Source organism: Festucalex cinctus, chromosome 13 (assembly GCF_051991245.1).
Source record: "Festucalex cinctus isolate MCC-2025b chromosome 13, RoL_Fcin_1.0, whole genome shotgun sequence".
Classification (NCBI taxonomy): Eukaryota; Metazoa; Chordata; class Actinopteri; order Syngnathiformes; family Syngnathidae; genus Festucalex; species Festucalex cinctus.
Genome location: NC_135423.1, coordinates 13,245,909 through 13,266,950, shown reverse-complemented (window position 1 = coordinate 13,266,950; position 21,042 = coordinate 13,245,909). Strand labels below are relative to the sequence as shown.

Below are 21,042 nucleotides of genomic sequence, written 5' to 3'. Positions count from 1 at the left end.
CCTGCACCATGTTAAGACTTGGGACAATGGGGGAAAAAATCGTAATTTTTCAAAATACTATATGACGGGAGCGGGGAATTAAAATTTGTGCTCGTATTTCGTGGAGGAGATGAAGAGGAAATACTTAAAAACCTGTCCGCAAAAGATCCCAAAAAAATCCCAAACTTCACATGTATATGAACTCATTCCGTCCCAAACATTTTCACCGAAGCAACCCCCTTCGTTCCCGGCTGTTTTACTGGATTTTGACTGATTTTGCAAGGCCCATAGAATACGGTGTTCTATTGCTATAAAAACATGGAACATACCAAAAGAAAGATTATACTCTTCTTTCATCAGGAAAAATAATATGGGGGGTGCTGGAGCCTATCTCAGCTGGTTTTGGACAGTAGGCGGGGTACACCCTGAACTGGTTGCCAGCCAATCACAGGGCACACAGAGACGAACAACCAACCACACTCACAAGCACACCTAGGGACAATTCGGAGCGCCCAATTAACCTGCCACGCATGTCTTTGGAAAGTGGGAGGAGACCGGAGTACCCGGAGAAGACCCATGCAGGCACGGGGCGAAAATGCAAACTCCACCCAGGAAGGCCGGAGCCTGGACTCGAAGCCGAGTCCTCAGAACTGGGACGTGCTAACCACTCTCCACCATGCCACCCAAGATGAGTTTTTAATACAATTAATCAACACTCCAGACAAACACATCAGGTCCACAATGCTTCTGGCAACAGCCAGAAGAAACTCCACCTTGTTGCTCTGGTGCCCTCTCTCGGTAACTCAGTTAAGCTGATCACAAAAATTGGTCAACAAAGATTTATGCGTCCAACACAGATTCATTTCAGAGTCATTTCCTGCAAAAATGAGATTTTAACAAAGTAATAATAATAATAATAATAATAATAATAATAATAATAATAATAATAATAATAGTTGGGCAGTTATGTTAGCATGATGTTTTGGCACAAGAAAACATATACACAGCATTTTAGCCCGGTTGCCTAATAAAAACGGAATTATATAAAGAACTGCTTCTATTGGGGAGTTTGGGATCAGTTCATGGTTTTTTTTTTCTTTTCTTTTTTCTGTGTCACAATCATTCAAGATCCTCCTCAGTGATGTCTTGCTGCGTGGTCTCTCTATTTAGGGCCAGCGAGCAGTCAGGCGGCTTGGGCCAGCACAGGCCATGAAGACGCTAACAAATGGATACAAATGACACTGTTGATTTGAAATATGCCAAAATCATGTTGCTTTTTTTTTTTGGTCACAGAAATCACCTGACTGAGTGTTCCCTTGGCAGTGCTCAGTTTATACAGCGCCCAACCCGGGACCAACAAGATGGAGGACAGGGCCATCATCCAGCCCATCACGTAGGCCCAGGTGGGATACACGTACCAGCGGTTGAATGTCAGTGGCTTGTAGTTAACTAGAGAATATATAAAAGAGCCCTAGACAACAAGAAAAAAAAATTCAAGTTTTAAATACCTGCTTGATAATACTTTGATTACTGTTTTTTTATTATTGTTTTTTTATTACAAATTTAAAGAATAAAATCATAAAACCATTGTTAATAAAATAATATATTTTATATATTTACATACACATTCATTCGTTTAAAAAAATTCAAATGTGGCCTTCAGAACAATTAAGTTCGCCCACCCGTTAAACGGTGCACGTCATGAAATGGATGACAAGCACATAACAGCTCAAACCTGAAGAATGAGAAGTCCCACTCACCAGTGAAACCAAAGGGGTCAGGTAGCGCCAGCAGATTTTGAAGAACGGGTTAGGACGCTCGCCTGTCATGTCCGCTATGATGACGCACAGCCGCTCTGCGCCTTCAGGGAAAAGCACACAAGAAAAGCACACAATTTTGAGCCCATATTCAAACTACGGTAAGACTTGTTGTCACTGTTCATTACTGCAATGAAGTCAAAAACCTGTTACCAACAAAACACATTGACTCACGTATCAAATTAAAGTCCTTGATGAAAGCTTACCAGATCTGCAATTTTTTTTGCCAAAAAGACGTCATAAATGACCTCACGATGAAACAAAAAGGAAAGACATGACCCGCCATCAACCTACCAAATATCCAGCCCATTGCCAAGCTTTTAAACACGCAGAGAAAGAGAAGGCAGGCTCCATTGCAAGCATAGTAGTCGAAAAGCTGGAAGACGTACATCCCTCCCTGAGGACGACATCAAAAGAGAAATATTTGGACTCACTGGCCACAATATTAGGTACACCTGTATAAAATTAGAGATACAACAGACTTGTTCACGTACAGTATTCCTCATAAAGTGTCCACAGGAGTACTTGTTTCACAACAGTGACTCGACATCCATCCGTCTCATTTTTGTAAATATTTCATTTTGTAATATTTCCTTTAGCCCAATATTCAAACCAGGTGCATGGCCTTTTTAAGTGGTGTAACTTTTTATCTGAAATAATGATGGCAGTTCACTGACAGACCGATGATCCCCACCTCTGCTTTTACGCACGTATGCCAATAACACAAATGCTCCTGTATATTATACAGCACTGCATGGAATCATGATGCTCTATGGCTGCAATAATGCCTCAAAATATTACGGACCAAGTGGTATATATATATATATATATATATATAAAATGCAAGATAGATCACAAAAACTGCTTTTTGTGGTTCTATTAGACTCGGTGTTCTTAAGAACATATATTTGCACAACTTTATTTGCATCTAAGGTAAACATTTAGATATAAAGAAATATGACATTGTGAGGGGCTGCCATATGGGCCAATGGTCAAATCTTTTGACGCCCTCTATAGTAGATGAATCTTTTCTATAGGTCTTGCCCTATGTTTACAACAAATTTCAGGCTTTCATCATCAAATGAGCAATTTTTTTCCCCACAAATCTGCCCAACTAGATGGCTCGTCCTTGCTTAGGGGTGGAGCCTCCCGACCTTTGCTGCTGGTTGTTTAGACAATTACTGCTGTGTTATTATTTAAGGGGATATCGATACAACCTGTACACTAAATGTTTGATTAGTAGCAAAGTATCATTTTGTTAGTGCCGTCAAATGATAAGATACAACAATTATTTAAAAAAAATGGAAAGAAAAGCTAACTTTATTTTTGTGAGCTACTCTATATGGAAGGTAACAGATCACATGATTGATAAGCTATCACCATGTTTATGTTTTGAACTTCAATTGAAGTAAGCTACTTTTTGACAGCACAGATTCATAACCAGTGTGAGTATGTATTCCCACCTCAGTGGCCATGAAGAACTCTGAGAAGAAACACGTGAGGCAGAAGAGCAGGAGGAAACTTTCATGCCTGCCTGCCCGACGCATCACCGTGGGAAATATGTCTGAGAAGGACGTCATCACCACCTCCATGCAAACAAACTATAGAAAAGAGCCTGCTTAAATTGTCGGTTCATTGTCTATGTCATGTCCCTGTCACATCTTGTTGCTGCCTGCTTATCCCATGTCAAGTCTTGTCTTCACAGTATTTGTTTGTATCTGGATTTATGTCTTTGTTTATTTGGTGTTTTGGATAACTCTAGTACCTTTTTCTTGCCAACTTGCTTATTACAACTTATTCACAACAATCAGTGGTCGAACCTGTGTGTCCAGGCCCAGGAGGATGATCATGAAAAAGAAGCAGACCGACCACAATTGAGGCAGCGGCATCATGGCGACCGCCTGAGGGTACGCGATGAACGCCAAGCCTGGACCTGGAAAAACCGAGATATCTTATTTTTAGATAATGCAGTGTTGCACTATTGCGCTTTCCCCACCCCTTAGTAGTGCAACGCTATTTTTTGTAACCGGACAGGAAATAATCCCCAATAAAAAGAGAGGAAGCAGAGCATCTTTGCCAGTTTGTAACTGACAACTCTGCTCTCCTCGCTGCGAGTAAAAACGAATAAGTCTTGTCTTCTCATCCTTGTGTTGTCATTCTTATATGTAATCCTAACAGTAGGATTAAACAGAATGTCATGTTTAGACTAGTGAGGTCACTTGAGGGAAATTTTAAGTTTACCTGACTCGGCCACCTCTGAAATAGGAACGCCTTGCTCATGAGCCATGAATCCCAGCACCGAGAAGACAGCAAAGCCAGCTACCACACTGGTACAACTGTTCAGCAAACACAGCCACAAGCAATCCCTGCAACACACATATACACTTATCTTTTGAACGTTTTAAGTTCAAACTATTAAGAGGCTGTGCTATAGTTGGAATACTCGTATTGGATCCCATTGGTAAGTCCCGGTGTGAGGTGTGTTTATTGTTTTCTTGCTTAATTGTGACACTAACTTGTAGCAATTGTTGCTGCGGCTGTTGTAGCTGCCCAGTACAGTCAGGGTGCCTATACCGAGGCTGTAGGAGAAGAAGATCTGCGAGCCGGCATCCATCCACACCTGTTCAATAAAGACACCCACTACCATAAATGTGTTTGTCCTCCATCTGAGTACATGTAACACATTCATACTTGAGGGTCTGCGAGTCGTGAGGGCTCGGGCAGAATGTAAAACTCCACTCCTTGTCTGGCTCCCGGAAGAGTGATTCCTCGGATCAATAGGATGAGGAGCATCACGTACGGGAAAGTGGCAGTTAAATACACCACCTGGGTGAGAGGAGGGGCACAAAATGTTATGGCATTAAATGAGTATTTATTTGATGCAGTTTGATGTACAGTAAAGTTCACCTTTCCAGTTGATTTGATGCCTTTCCAGATACAGAAGTAACAAATGACCCACACAGCCAGGAGGCACAGAAGCACCTCCCACCTGATGCTGCCAATCTCCTCAATGCCAGCTGTGATATTCAACACTCGACGTCTGGATAGGTTGAACATTGACAACATATTTTGTCACGTGGAATGTTTTAAAGATGCTACTGTATATTGATGTATTTTTTTCCCCTTACTCCCAGAATTCCATTGCTCCTGAGGTTCCTTTAGTGTGGTTGGTGTGGTTCCTTGTTGTAATGTCGACACAATCATCTAAAAGAATGGCATTTTTTATTTTATTTTTATTTTTTTTAACTTTGTCATGTTACAGAAGAAAAAAAAACACGTATTCAGAATACAGGTTACAGGTTTGTTTTATGAAACAGGTTCAAATGGATCTTTAGTTGTCAACACCAATGTAATATGTCCCTCCACATTTGCCTTACTGTCATTGTGCCAGGCACAGTCTAAACAACTAATGTACAAAAACTAAATGTCGCCTAAAGCATGTAAACTGAGATCATTTTTCACCAACATTTACGCTGACATCTTTACTTGTGTGCACTTTATCCTCTTAAAATATTACAACCATTGTCCCAATATTAGCGATTTTATACCAACAGTATTTTCCCAAGCTTCTGTTTCTAATTGGGATGATCGTGATATTTCTTTTTAGAGGTTAATGTATAGGCATAAGTAAAATGGCCACATATATTTTGGTGATGAGTGATTGCAGTTTTATGACGTTAAGTGACGAAAACTTTTATGCATAATTAAAAGGGTGTGTAGAAGTTAGTGCCATCTAGTGGTGAACTAATAGAATGCAGTGACCTAAGTGCATATAGGTTACTTCATGAGTAAAGGTTCGCTCCCCCGCCTGGGAGACCCATGTGTGGCTTACATGATGTGAGCTTGTGTGATTAAAAAATAAATAAAAATAAAATAAAAAAAACTTCATGAGTAAAAAAATAATCATAACAGCTATACCATTGAGTCATTTATTTGTATGCCGTTTCAACTACCAGCAATATAGCGTCATGACTAAGGGTGTCACGATTTCGATTTTTTATCGAAATCGATCGAAATTACGTCACGATTTCGAGCATCGAAATAGAAGAGAGGACACACGATTGTTCAGGCTGTATTTGTTCCATGACTTTGGATACAATATATTTTTTGTTGTTGTTGCACATTGCACATTATTTTAAGAGGAACGCACAGCACACTGTTGTAACCAAAAACAGTCAATAGATGGCAGGCACCCACTGTGACTTTTTGTTTTTGTTTTTTTATTTTTTATTTTACACTTCAGTAAGAACAAGACGGTTAACTTTATATTGTAAATAAATTCTTTGAATTTGATCATTCCTGCCTAATGTCAATTATCATATATTACATAAATTTACACAAAAATAATATGGAAATTGCATCACCTATATGTAGCCGATCTTTTGAAATAAGATTTACTGTACAATGAATAGAACCAATGATCATAGACTAGCCTTAGCCTACAGAAGCATATGCCTCTGTGTTATAAAGTGGGGGAGCGAAAAAAAAAAAAAAAAAAAAATCGAAAAAAAAATCGAATCGTGACCCCAAAATCGAAATTTAAATCGAATCGTGGAGTTGGCGAATCGTGACACCCCTAGTCATGACTCACCTGAATTACATTGTCTGACTATCAGAGCTGTCATCACCGCCTCTATGCTGTCTAGCTATTAATGCTTGAGTGTCTGAGTGATTATACGAACTGTAATGGTTAGATCAAAGCAACAGATAAATGACAGATCAAGGGTTGCTTTTATAAGATATAAGAAAATTTGCAACCAAGAATCAGGAGTCGCAAAAATAAATAAATAAATAAAAAAAATAAAAAACTTGCAGCCAAATTTTAAAAACTTGAAAATTTGTAATTTCATGAGAACAATGTTTTTTTTTATTTGTAAAGGAAAACATCATTTTTTTAATTGTTTGAAAATTGGTTTATTTTGTTTGCCTTTTTTTAAAAATTACAAATCTTTATTTTGATTGCAAATAAAGACACAAATTTCCCTCCTTGTGTGTAATATATGACTTGGCCTTCATAAAGGTTGAAAAATGGGGTGAGGGTTATTTGCTCAAAAAGGGTCATGATGCATACGTTGTCATTGTGTGTAGGACCTCACCTGTGTTCCATTCGTTGTCGCAGGTGCTCCAGGGCAGTTGAGAATTGAAGGAGAATGCCAGGTAGAAAACAGCCCAGGCCAGAATAATCATGTAGGTCGTGCAGGTGTACAGCGCGATCAGCTGCCCACCATAGCCAATACCTGACACACCACACATTTCAAGTTCAGTGTTCAATGATTTTCTTCACTTTTCTCCATAAGGAGAAATTTGTTTTGGAGCAAGGAACAGCTGCATACTGTACATGAAAACAAATAAACATACATCAATATTACATTTGAAATAAGAAAGGTCCCTCACACATCAACATGTTTCCTCCACAGTGAGTTTTTTTGGTTTTATTATAGCCTATATATTATTTTTAATGCGTGAGAAGTGTTGCACACCTTCAGCCAGCGGGCACAGCTTCCTCCAGCAGGTGATGGCACCTTCTTGTGTGTGCTGGCCCAAAGTGGTCTCCAAAAGGAAGAGCGGTATGCCGCACGTCACCACAAACGCCAAATATGGCACCAGGAACGCACCTGAAAGTTACACACTGTAAATGAACCTGTTATTGTTTTTTGGTGTTGCATTTTTTGTGCTATAGTGTTGTTTTGTTTTCCGTTGTGCCATTGCAGTATGGTATAGGTGACGATTTTATTTTGAAGTGAACAGGAAGTGGTGTCAAAAATCGAGAGGAAATAACGTAACAAACCGACATACCGCCCTTTGTAGTGTTCCAAGGTTGAGGAAGACGTGTGTGCGCCAGCAAGATAGAGAGAAGGAAAACAACTAAGGTTAAGGATTCACCGACTATTTATTAGCACCTGGTTGAGAAGGGAACGAGGTTTGTGTCGTCATGTTTATGGTTAATGGATTAATATTGTTACATTTCACGTTGTTTGTTTGTATAATTTGCTGCGTGGTGAAACACTATCATTTTCACCCACTAGATTGTGCTAACGCACTACGCTAAGGCTTAAGATTCTGTTTTGTTTACTGAGGATTTGTATCTCTATATGTTTTTTTTTGTTTTTTTTGTTAGAAGGAAAAGGCAACGGGCAAGGTTACATTTTTTATATACTATGTTAATTGTAGGCAAAAATATGAACAATAAGGTGATTCATTTGTGGTACAGGGTTTGAATGGGGTAAGATGTATGCATGGAACATGCCGTTTAAGTTGTTAATTTTATTTTGTTTTGTATTGTAGCTCTTACGGTGTGTTCACAATAAGGAAAGGTCAATAAAAAATTGTGAACCATCAGTTGGAGAGATCACCTTTATTTCAACCCAGGATGCTACACACACACACACACACCCACACACACACACACTTGTGATATGTCGTGTTGAAGAAGTGCCGACGGCCACATTTGCTTACCACCGCCATTTTTGTAGCACAGGTACGGAAACCGCCACACATTGCCCAGGCCAACAACGTTTCCGGCAACAGCCAGAAGATACTCCATCTTGTTGCCCCAGTGTCCTCTTTCCTCAAGTGCATCTTGGCGTTTCCCTCCTCGCATTCTCTAAAAGTGTGTGGCTGAAAGGAATTCATTCATACACACACACACGCACGGACACGAGACACACTTAAGGTCACATCATGAAGAACTGCATGAGCAAGTCTTTAAAGAGATAGTACATATACATATATATATATATATATATATATATATATATATATATATATATATATATATATATATATATATATATATATATATATATATATATATATATATATATATATATATATATATATATATATATATATACACATATATATATATATACACATATATATATATATATATATATATATATATATATATATATATATATATATATATATATATAGATTAGATTAGATTGATACACATTTCTGAAATAAGAATGACCTAAAATAATGGTATTATTAATGCCTGACTTACCATATTTAATCAGCCGATATTAGCTCTTTCAAAGTAAAAAAAAATCTGCAAAAAAGAAATTATTTTGTATACTTTAACACACTACAAGATAAAACAAAGAAATTCATGTTCAAACCAGGTGAAAAAATTGGCTAATTTTTTGACAATTTGGTCTGTTGTAAACTTAAATAATAAAGGACAAAGTATTGTAAAACAGGCAAATGTTCTGCCTGTACTTCAGATTTGTAATGGTTGTAAGCATTAAGCTTGCAACTGGATCAGGGAGTGCCCTGAATAAAGAAGGGATGGGCTCCAGCACCCCCGCGACCCTTGTGTAAATAAGCGGTTTGAAAAATTGTTGGATGGCTATATCAAGGACTGCAAACTAAATAGTAACATTTGCATATATTAAAAATGTACAAATTTTACTTAATTAAATAAATATCTATCGTATATTTCTTTCAAACCCACTTTTATTGCACAGTGAATCATAAAACTGCAATATTGCCCATAATGCATCCGGTTCCATCCATTATCTGAACAGCTTATCCTCAATCCACCAAAAAAAATAGCACATGCCATTATTGTTTCAAATGCTACATACCTCACTTCACCGACCAAAGTTGCAAACGTTTCTGCAGTTGTGAAATGGTGACAGGTTCACAAAACTCTGCTCAACCGGACCTGCTCTCTGCTTGGCAAACCAGGTGAATGTGTTAACTTCAGCTGTGGTGAAATTAGAATTATACAAACACACTCAAAGTTTGTGGTGAGATCAAAGTAAACTTAATTAAACTAGAGTTGATTGATTAGGCATGAGTTCACACCAGGCCACAATGTCACGGGATTGGCCGTCACTGCCTAAGTTTACACAACATGCTTATATAATCACGAGATTCAAGCAATATGGGTGCTATTGCTATGTGTTTACAGATTTTAAATCACATTTGTGAGAGGAATTACACACCAGGAATTACACCAAAAATGGGACAAACATTTTTTTGTACACTTTATGTACACTTTAGGTAGGCCTTTATATAACATTGACTGCCTACTTTTGTTACTCAGGGTATCACCAAGTCAAAATAATTTATTACCAAAGGTAGGAAGAATTTAATGCAAGACTAATAATTAGACATAACATTTATTATTACCCTTTAAATAACTGCATGCATGCTCAAGTTTATCGTATCACAGGTTCTTCGAAAGAAACTGTCTACTAACTAGACTCTGCATTTTCTGGAGAAATTGTGCGTGAATGCTAAAACTCAATGCAAGCATTTGAATGCATGTGGAATGTATAACAATAATGTTAAATGTTATTGAATTAATGGCTGTTAAATCTGCTGAATGCAGAGAATTGAATTCCGAATTGTTACTGCTACGTATGGCCAAAAATGATTCTGCACACTCCCTTCTTCATGTAGCTACACAATGCACACTTGACATCATGCCTGCAGAAAGAGGGCGGGAAATTCAAACCCAAATATAGTGTGAAAATTATTGACGAAAGGCTTGCAGGAGTTCCCATTGTTAACAGCTAAGGTGTTAATCAACTAAATTAAAAAAAAATATTTCTGTCATAAATGGTCAAAATAAAAAAGGCTATTGTAAAATATTTGGGGGGAATTTGTTACACAGAGCAGCATTAAATAATTGGACAATGAGTTGCACTAAAATGTGGTCCAATCAAACTGGAATCAAACACAGGGCCTCCAATACGGTATTGCTAAGACTCAAGCAGTTACAAAAAAAAAAAACAGCCTTTGCTTGAGGTTATTTATTCAATCAAGTAGTCACAAGTTCACAACCCATGTGTGCTATTCAAAACCTGACTCTCATCTTATCCCCCTTCAGCATGTTTGCACACTCATCTTCTGAAATGTATGATAGCGTCTTGTACTTCTTGTTTTCCACCTCAACAATCTGTTTATTGACAGTTTTGGATAGAGTAGATAAACATTACAGTAACAAGATGAAAATAAAATAACGGACAAAGGACAAAATGAACATTGTTTCCTATTTGGTAAACTATGTGAATTGTTGCTCCTCTTTTTTGTCTTGGTTTAGTTTAATCTTGAACTTTCATTTCTTTTCATCTTTTCACTGTTTCTGTTGATATCCAGATTTTGTTGTGATTTTCCACACGACTTCCAGAAATGTCTCTCATATGTTGGAGGTAAAAACTCGAGTCTGCAAGTTAAATCAGTGAGCCTGCAGCTAACTTGGGGTAACTGGAGAGGTTTTCATCTTGGGCGTCGCACTCCTTAAAAATGATCAGAAGACAGATTATTTACTTCAATAATGGTGAGACAATTAGAGAAGTTTCTACCTATGCTAATACATAACGACCAGACAGGTTTTATACATCGTCGACAAACACTGGACAATATACGTAGGACGCTACATGTTGTGGATTATATACAAAAAAATAATACTGAAGCAATGGTAATTAGTGTGGATGCTGAAAAGGCATTTGATTCAGTGAATTGGGGCTTTCTTTACAAGGTTCTTCATAAATTTGGTTTTCATAATGATACGATAAAAATTATACAGGCGCTGTATACCAACCCAACAGCGAGGGTCAAAGTCAATGGTTATCTTTCTCACAGTTTTATTTTAGAGAGGGGCTCAAGGCAGGGGTGTGCATGGTCACCATTACTTTTTGCACTTTACCTAGAGCCATTAGCCCAACACATTAGACAGAACAGAGACATTCAAGGGATTGTCATCAATGGGATAGAACATAAATTGGCGTGTTATGCTGATGATATTTTGGTTTATTTGGGATATCCAACTCAATCACTACCCAAGATTATGCAATCATTTGAGCAATTTGGCTTACTGTCTGGATATAAAATTAATGTGCAGAAAACTCAACTGCTTACATATAATTATGACCCCCCCCCCCCCCCACACACATATTAAGGATAACTATCCTCTTGCATGGCAAACAAAATATCTGAAATACATGGGAATTATTTTGCCAAAAGAACTGAATAGACTGTCCGTGGTCAATTATCTACCTCTTCAAAATAGGCTCAAGGAAGATGTAGGAAGGTGGAACTTAATCCCCTTCTTTACTTTTTGTTCAAGAATTGAATCAATCAAGATGAACATACTTCCGAGATTCCTATACTTGTTCCAGACCCTGCCAACAGAATTGAGTCAAAATCAGTTCAATGAATGGGACAAAATGTTACTGAAGTACATATGGCAGAATAAGAGACCTCGAGTTTGTCTCAAAACCTTGCAGCTGTCTAAGGAGAAGGGGGGATGGGGACTACCATCACTCAGGGAATATTATTGTGCATCTCAAATGAAAGCAATGGTGTACTGGTGTGACCCTACATATGATGCACAGTGGAAGAGAATGGAAGAGGGTGTGGTTCCGATCCCCATACAAGCCATCCTTGCTGACAGACAAATTCAAAATTATATAGATACTATAGACAATCCATGGGTTAAATTAACCCTCAAAGTTTGGAAGATGACTTTAAAACGATATGATCTAGGTAAAGAAATTGTGACTCTGAAATGGTGTGCATATGATTCAGATTTTATGCCCAACAAATCTGACATTGGATTTAAAAATTGGACAACAAGAGGGATAACTGCTCTATGTTAGATAATGAATGGTGGTCAGCTGCTTGGTTTTGAGGCACTCCGGCAAAACTATGGTCTTGAAAAACAAGATTTCTACCGGTACCTACAGATGAGACATTATGTTGAAACAAAACTGAAGGAGGCGAGAGGTGTACAAGTGGATTTGATAGGCATGTTTAGAAAAGCTTATGATTCAAAAATTGAAGGTAAAATTATTTCAGGCATATATAAGGCTCTTTCTAATCTAAAACCATATTCTACATCTTATATTAAAAATAAGTGGGAAACAGAGGGGGAGCTTAACATTACGGAGGAGGAATGGACAATGATATGGAGGTATCAAGGGAAATGCACCAGCTCGTTAAGCTGGAAAGAGTTTGGTTGGAAATGATTGATAAGATATTTTATCACACCTGAGCAAAAATCCCACTATGATAATAATCCCCCGACTTGTTGGAGAAATTGTGGCAGTCGCAATGCAAACCACTACCACGTGTTCTGGAACTGCTCTTTTATTAAAGTCTATTGGGAGGAAATTCACAAGGCATTACAGAATATATTTAAACGTCTAATATTCTCTGAGATTAAATTTTTGTGGTTTGGACATATCCCTCAGGACTGGTTGAAAAAAAGACAAACAATTGGTTAGCATTTTGTTGGTTGCTAGTAAAAAGGCTCTAACTAGGAAGTGGTTGACACAAGAAACCCCAACGCTAAATGAGTGGATTGACATCACTATGGACATTTACAAAATGGAGAAAATAACGGCATACGTCAATCATAGAAGTGGACAATTTATTTCCTGCTGGGAAAGTGGATTCATTTTGTAAAACCCCTTAGGCTGGACTTTAATTTTGACAATGATTGAATGAGTCTGAAAAAGACATTACTCCCTATTTGTTTGTTTTTTTTGTTTTGTTTTTCTTTTAGTTTTATGGCAACAACTTATTGAGTATAAGTATGTATATGTGCTTCGTTTGGTATGTGATTCAGATCTGCATTACGAAGACAGATGTTTTGCACATATGGAGTGTAATTCTAACGTTTTGATTTCTGTTTATTTTCTGTGTTAAAGAATTCAAAAAAAAGTTCATTACACACAAAAAAAATGATCAGAAGACCAAACAAGTCCTCCCTTTGGCTCAACACCATCCTGAAAAAATGACTTCTTTGTTTAAGCCAGGCCTGAAATCATATGAGTAACTCTTGTTTGTTTAAGGTTGTTAGACCACATACCCTAGAATGTGTAATTGCCACACACCTGTTTACTACATTGACCTGTGGTCAAATTGAGCAGAGAAGCAAAATTCAGATTGGTTTGTGCACCCGTTGGCATTTCACTAGCCATCGGCTTCTACCCGTCAGCCCTTCTTTCGGATGTCAATGTTTCAAATGTTGTGATGTGATCGATGTAAGCTGTAATGTGTCCGAAAGGGGGAAAAATGAACTAAACTAAACCACTACAGCATGAGGAAAGGTTGCACACTCGGGAGACAAAGTGAGGTACGTGACATTTACCGGTAAAACATGAATGGCATGTGCTTTTGTTTACTTTAATATCTTATGTGCAAGATTGGCATTTTATTATTGACTGTCATAAAGTGTGGGTTTTAAAGAAAGCACAAGATGGATATTGAAGTTATATGTAAATATTGATATTTCTGTTTTAATTTCATCACGCTTGACAGTTTTGTACCAGTAGACTACATGTAGCCTACTGGCAGTGACGTGCCATCCGAGTAAGCTATTAGGCGGCGTTCGTCTCTGTATGCCCAACCAGTTCAGGCCCCACCTGCTGCCCATAGCCAGCTGAGATAGGCTCCAGCACCCCTCGCGACCCTTGTGAGGAACAAGCAGTTCAGAAAATGGATGGATAGATGGTATGCTAAATTATGGGACAATGACTATTTCTGTAATTGTAATTGGAGAAAAAAAAAAGTGTTCCAACCAGGACCTGACTTGTTGAAAACCATGGCTCATGGTGTATTTATATTAAAAAATTGTCATATAATAGTATCGCCAAAGCTGAATGGAGACACATGCATTTAATCATTTAATACATTTCCTGATATGATAGACAGTTGGTAAGCATGTATACCACTTAGCATAATGGCCATTTGCTAAATACAAGTTTTCTTTATTTAGCCAAAGATGACTTTTTAATATAATTAATCAACACTCTAGATCAGGGGTGGCAAACTGCGGTCCTCGAGGGCCGGTGTCCTGCAGGTTTTGCAGATTTCCCTACTCGAAGTGCAGCTGATTCCAATTAACAGGCTCGTTATCAGGTTTCTGCAGAGCTTGCTGATGAGCTGATCATGAATCAGCTGTGTTGAAGAAGGGAAATATCTAAAACCAGCAGGACTGCGGCCCTCGAGGACCGGATCTCGCCACCCCTGCTCTAGATAAACATACCAGGCCCACAATTCTCCCGGCAACAGCCAGAAGAAACTCCACATGACTGCTCTGGTGTCCTCTCTTGGTAACTCAGTTAAGCTGATCACAAAAATTGATCGACAAAGAATTATGCGTCCAACACAGATTCATTTCAGAGTAATTTCCTGCAAAAATTAGATTTTTACATAATAATAATAATAATAATAATAATAATAATAGTTGGGCAGCTATGTTTTTAGCATGATGTTTTGGCACAAGAAAACACATCCACAGCATTTTAGCCCGGTGGCCTAATAAAAACAGAAAGATATAAATAGCTGCTTCTTTTGGGGAGTTTGGGATCAGTTCATCTGTGTATTATTATTTTTTTTATTATTTTTATTTTTTGGCTGTGTCATAATCATTCAAGATCCTCCTCAGTGATGTCTTGCTGCGTGGTCTCTCTATTTAGGGCCAGCGAGCAGTCAGGTGGCTTGGGCCAGCACAGGCCATGGAGACGCTAACAAATGGATACAAATGACACTGTTGATTTGAGATATGCCAAAATCCTGTTGCATTTTTTTTTTTTTTGGTCACAGAAATCACCTGACTGAAGCTTCCCTTGGCGGTGCTCAGTTTATACAGCGCCCAACCCGGCACCAACAAGATGGAGGACAGGGCCATCATCCAGCCCATCACGTAGGCCCAGGTGGGATACACGTACCAGCGGTTGAATGTCAGTGGCTTGTAGTCAACTAGAGAATATATAAAAGAGCCCTAGACAACAACAAGAACATTTTTCAAGTTTCAAAAATCTACTACATAGTACTTTGAGTACTGTTAAATTAAATAATTACATTAATTAAAATAATCTTGTTGATATATTTTACATATACTTTTAAATTTTTTAGCCCCTCATCAATGCATGATGCCCATTCATTTGTTTTAAAACTCAAATGTGACCTTCAGAACAAGTTCGCCCAACCGTTAAATGGTGCAAGTAATGGAATGGCTGAAAAGCACATTACAGGTCAAACCTAAAGAATGAGAAGTCCCACTCACTAGTGAAACCAAAGGGGTCAGGTAGCGCCAGCAGATTTTGAAGAACGGGTTAGGACGCTCGCCTGTCATGTCCGCTATGATGCCGCACAGTCGCTCTGCACCTTTAGGGAAAAGCACACAATTTTAAGCCCATATTCAAACTACTGTCAGACTTGTCATTCATTGTTCATTGCTGTAACAAAATCAAAAATCTGCTATCAACAAACCACATCGACTCACATATCAAATTAAAGGCCTTGATGAAAGCTTACCAGATCTGCAATTCCTTCTGCCAATAAGTCATAAGTGACCATAATGTGAAAAAAAAATGAAATACATGACCCTTCAACCTACCAAATATCCAGCCCATTGCCAAGCTTTTAAACACACAGAGAAAGAGGACACAGGTTCCACTGCAAGCGTAATAGTCGAAAATCTGAAAGACGTACATCCCTCCCTGAGGACATCAAAGAGAAATATTTGTACTCACTGGCCACAATATTAGGGACACCTGTATTACGTAATACTCAACTCAAATTTATTTATAAAGCACTTTAAAACAACTGTTGCTGCATAAAAAGTGCTGTGCATGGAATATAAAGCAATCACAAAGTAAAGTCAAGTGAAACAAGAATACATGTGTGTTTATTTTAAGGGGACTGCTCTATAAGTTGTAGACTAATTGCTTCACATAGTAGCAAAGTTCCATTTTGCTAGTGTCATCCAATGATATGAGATAAAACAATTATTAACAAAAACGGGAGAGGTGAATTCACTTTTGTGAGCTACTTTATATGGAAGGTAACTGGTCACATGATGATAAGCTATCAACATGTTTATGTTATGGACTTTAACTGAAGTAAGCTATTTTTTGACGGCACTGAATTATAGTGTGAGTATGTATTCCCACCTCAGTGGCCATGATGAGCTGCAAGGAGAAACATGTGAGGCAGAAGAGCAGGAGGAAACTTTCATGCCTGCCTGCCCGACGCATCACCGTGGGAAATATGTCTGAGAAGGACGTCATCACCACCTCCATGCAGACAAACTGCAGAAAGGAGTCAAGCCATAAGGTCACTTCCATCAACCCTCACAAAATCAAAATCATTGGAAAGGTTATTTGAATTCATTTCACAATGGAACGTCTCATTGAGTTACAATAACTCTTATCACAGGGATTCCTCGTCAAGACAGGTGGCAGAAAATTGTACAACATCAGACTCAACAGAGCCACAAACAAACAACTACCGGTATACTAAATTTGATACAATTTTGGACCAATTATTGGATCATTTCCAACAGTGATTAGGAATCAGTGTTCGAACCTGTGTGTCCAAGCCCAGGAGGATGATCATGACAAAGAAGCAGACTGACCACAATTGAGGCAGCGGCATCATGGCGACGGCCTGAGGGTACGCGATGAACGCCAAGCCTGGACCTGGAAAATAAATAAATAAATATATATATATATATATATATATATATATATATATATATATAGAGAGAGAGAGAGAGAGAGAGAGAGAGAGAGAGAGAGAGAGAGAGAGAGAGAGAGCTCAGAATTGTTCAATTGTTCATTCGGTAGTCTTACCGATTCAACGTCTTATCATCATTGCCGTTTTTTTTTTTGTGTGTGTGTGTGTGTGTGTGTGTGTGTGAATCGATTTTTAAACTTCTATTTTTAATGGAAAATATTCAACAAAACGCCTGACTTTGGGTTAGGATTCACACCTTGAGCATGGAAGAATGTTATATGAACGGAACATTAAGCCTTAATATTTTATTTTAATGCTGTTCAAACATGAAACAGATTACAACCTCTATAAGACTGAAATTTCAGATAAATAAATAATAAATTTTCATATAAATCTTACACTCTACAAGCTTACTGATTAGTATTTTCTAAATTTGAATGAAAAAAAATCGCAACAATCGACTTATAAATTCGTATCGGGATTAATCGGTATCGAATCGAATCGTGACCTGTGAATCGTGATACGAATCGAATCGTCAGGTACGAGGCAATTCACACCCCTAATATATATATATATATATATATATATATATATATATATATATATATATATATATCAAGTTTACCTGACTCGGCCACCTCTGCGATAGGAACGCCTTGCTCATGAGCCATGAATCCCAGCACTGAGAACACAGCAAAGCCAGATACCACACTGGTACAACTGTTCAGCAAACACAGCCACAAGCAATCCCTGCAACACACAAATATATTTATCTCATATATATATATAAATATATATCTATAGCTTACTGGTGACACTAACTTGTAGCAATTGTTTTTGCGGGTGTTGAAACTTCCCAGTACAGTTAGCGAGCCTGCACCAAGGCTGTAAGAGAAGAAGATTTGCGAGCCGGCATCCATCCACACCTGTTCAAAAAGACAGCCACTGCCATAGATGTGTTTTTCCTCCATCAGAGTGCATGTAATGTAACACATTCATACTTGAGGGTCCATGAGTCGTGACGGCTCAGGAAAAATGTAGAACTCCACTCCTTGTCTGGCTCCCGGCAGAGTGATTCCTCGGATCAAAAGGATGAGGAGCATCAAGTATGGGAAAGTGGCAGTGAAATAAACCGCCTGGGTGAGAGGAGGGTCACAAGATTTCACAGCATTTAATGAGTATTTATTTCGAGCAGTTTGATGGACTTCACCTTTCCAGTTGATTTGATGCCTTTCCAGATACAGAAGTAACAAATGACCCACACAGCCAGGAGGCACAGAAGCACCTCCCACCTGATGCTGCCAATCTCCTCAATGCCCCCTGAGATTTTCAACACTCGGCGTCTGAACAGGTTCAAAAATGACAACAACATATTTAGTGTCACGTAGAATGTTTTAATGTGATATTTAATGTATTGTCTTCCTTACTCCCAGAATTCCATTGTTCCTGAGGTTCCGTTGGTGTGGTTGGTGTGGTGCCTTGTAACATTGACACAATCAGCTAAAAGAATGACAAGTATTCATTCTCTGAAGTATATTCTGTCTGTAGTGTACAAAGGCTTGGGGAGTATGTGCAAGACCTCACCCGTGTTCCAGTCGTTGTCACAGGAGCTCCAGGGCAGTGGAGAGTTGAAAGAGAACACCAGGTAGAAGAAAGCCCAGGCCAGAATAATATTGTAGGTCACGGCGCTGTACAGCTGGATCAGCTGCCCCCCATAGCCGATACCTGACACACCACACATTTGAGGTTCAGTATTCAATGATTTTCATGATACACTATTGTGGCGCCCCCAAGTGGAAAGGCAAAAACCAATCCCGGCACGTTTGACCTCAGGTTACAGTACTAGCAGGCACATGTAGCACTCCCAGATGTACAAAAAAAAAAGTCCATTGCAACCATATGTTAAAATTAACTTCTTTTTTTTTTTTTTTTACTATTTTGGCCAATTTTTGCACATTTACAGGGGTCATACTTTCCCCACTTCTCCTTGACGTTTCATCCGATTAACTTCAAACTTGGCTAGTTTATTACTATTTCTATTTCATTTTATGTAAGCACTGGACATGACAGATTATTGCACACCTTCAGCCAGTGGGCACAGTTTCCTCCAGCAGGTGATTATACCCTCTTGTGTGTGCTGCCCCAAAGTGGTCTCCAAGAGGAAGAGCGGTACACCGCACGTCACCACAAATGCCAGATATGGCACCAGGAATGCACCTGAATGTTACACACAATTATGTACAATATTTGCAAGAAGTGTCGTGCTGATGGCCACATTTGCTTACCACCGCCGTTTTTGTAGCACAAGTACGGAAACCGCCATACATTGCCCAGGCCCACAATGTTCCCGGCAACAGCTAGAAGATAATCAATCTTGTTGCTCCAGTGTCCTCTCTCCTCATGTGCATCTTGATGATTTCCCCCCCGCATTGCCTAAAAGATTGTTTCAGATCTCTTTCAAGCAAGAGTTGCCAAATTGATTAAACTGAAAGCTACTTCTTGGCAGCTAAGGGCTACCAGATTGATATACACTTCTGAAATAACAATCTGTTCAAATTAACTTTAATAATGGTATTATTAAGGCCTGACTTACTGCATTTAATCAGCCGATATTAGCTCTTTTAACGTAAAAAAAATAAAAAAATAAAATAAATTATTTATTTTGTATACGTTAACACAGTACATGAAACAAAGAAATTCATGTTCAAACAAGGTGGAAAAATCGGCCAATTTTTGACAATTTTGCTCTGTTGTAAAATAATAAAGCACAAAGTATTGTAAAACAGGCAAATGTTCTGCCTGTACTTCATATTTTTAATGGTTGTAAGCAAGAAGCTGGGAACTGGATCAGGGCGTGCCCTGAATAAAGCAGGGATAGGCTCCAGAACCCCCGTGACCCTTGTGAGGAATAAGCGGTTCTGAAAATTGTTGGATGGCTATATCAAGCCCTGCAAACTTAAAACACAGCTAAATAGTAACATTTGCATTTATTAAAAATGTACACGTTTTACTTAAACACCTCTCCTACATTTCTTTCAAACCCACTTTTATTACACAGTGAATCACAAAACTGCAATATTGCCCATAATACATCCAGTTCCATCCATTATCTGAACAGCTTATCCTCAATCCACCAAAAAAAATAGCACATGCCATTATTGTTTCAAATGCTACATACCTCACTTCACCGACCAGAGTTGCAAACTTTGCTGCAGTTGTGAAATGGTGACAGGTACACACAATTCTGCTCAACCTGACCTGCTCTCTGCTTGGCAAACTAGGTGAATGTGTTAACGGCAGCTGTGGTGAAATTAGAATTATACGAACACACTCTCAAAGTTTGTGGTGAGATCAAGGTAAACTTGAGTTGATTGATTAGGCATGAGTTCACACCTGGTCACAAAGTCACGGGATTGGCCGTCAACACCTAAGTTTACACAAAACGCTCATATAATGACAATATTCAAGCAATGTTATTGCTATGTGTTTACAGATTTTAAAACACATCTGTGAGAGGAATTACACCAAAAATGGGACAAACATTTTATGTACACTTTAGGTAGGTCTTTATATAGCATTGACTGCCTACCTTTGTTACTCAGGGTATCACCAAGTCAAAATAATTTATTACCAAAGGTAGGAAGAATTTAATGCAAGACTAATAATTAGACTAATAATATGTATTATTACCCTTCAAATAACTGCATGCATAGGCTCAAGTTTAACGTCTCATAGGTTCTTCAAAAGAAACTCTATAGTA

At 38.4% G+C, this 21,042-nt stretch overlaps 2 protein-coding genes across 4 annotated transcripts; both read right to left on the bottom strand.

The window, feature by feature from the left end:
* Nucleotides 1–1,019: 1,019 nt before the first annotated feature.
* On the bottom strand, nt 1,020–8,396 carry LOC144032892 (sodium- and chloride-dependent GABA transporter 2-like). Of its 2 annotated transcripts, XM_077540426.1 has the most exons (14): nt 8,253–8,396; nt 7,277–7,411; nt 6,893–7,033; nt 4,925–5,000; nt 4,704–4,836; nt 4,488–4,622; nt 4,313–4,416; nt 4,038–4,162; nt 3,617–3,729; nt 3,260–3,397; nt 2,091–2,193; nt 1,740–1,840; nt 1,280–1,450; nt 1,020–1,197 (listed from the first exon to the last, which is right to left on the bottom strand). In XM_077540426.1, the coding sequence occupies exons 1-14, from the start codon at nt 8,338–8,340 to the stop codon at nt 1,099–1,101; spliced, it is 1,662 nt and encodes a 553-aa protein (XP_077396552.1). In that variant the 5' UTR covers nt 8,341–8,396; the 3' UTR covers nt 1,020–1,098. The 2 variants fall into 2 exon arrangements, with proteins under 2 accessions (XP_077396552.1, XP_077396553.1); XM_077540427.1 differs by lacking the exon at nt 3,260–3,397.
* A 2,224-nt stretch (nt 8,397–10,620) lies between these two features.
* Nucleotides 10,621–20,667, bottom strand: LOC144032891 (sodium- and chloride-dependent GABA transporter 2-like). 2 transcript variants are annotated; one of them, XM_077540425.1, is made up of 15 exons: nt 20,461–20,667; nt 19,568–19,715; nt 19,365–19,499; nt 18,867–19,007; nt 18,710–18,782; nt 18,493–18,625; nt 18,284–18,418; nt 18,105–18,208; nt 17,908–18,032; nt 17,133–17,245; nt 16,718–16,855; nt 16,162–16,264; nt 15,829–15,929; nt 15,373–15,543; nt 10,621–11,050 (listed from the first exon to the last, which is right to left on the bottom strand). In XM_077540425.1, the coding sequence occupies exons 2-15, from the start codon at nt 19,710–19,712 to the stop codon at nt 10,985–10,987; spliced, it is 1,683 nt and encodes a 560-aa protein (XP_077396551.1). In that variant the 5' UTR covers nt 19,713–19,715; nt 20,461–20,667; the 3' UTR covers nt 10,621–10,984. The 2 variants fall into 2 exon arrangements, with proteins under 2 accessions (XP_077396551.1, XP_077396550.1); XM_077540424.1 differs by lacking the exon at nt 10,621–11,050 and adding an exon at nt 14,457–15,286.
* Nucleotides 20,668–21,042: the final 375 nt, after the last annotated feature.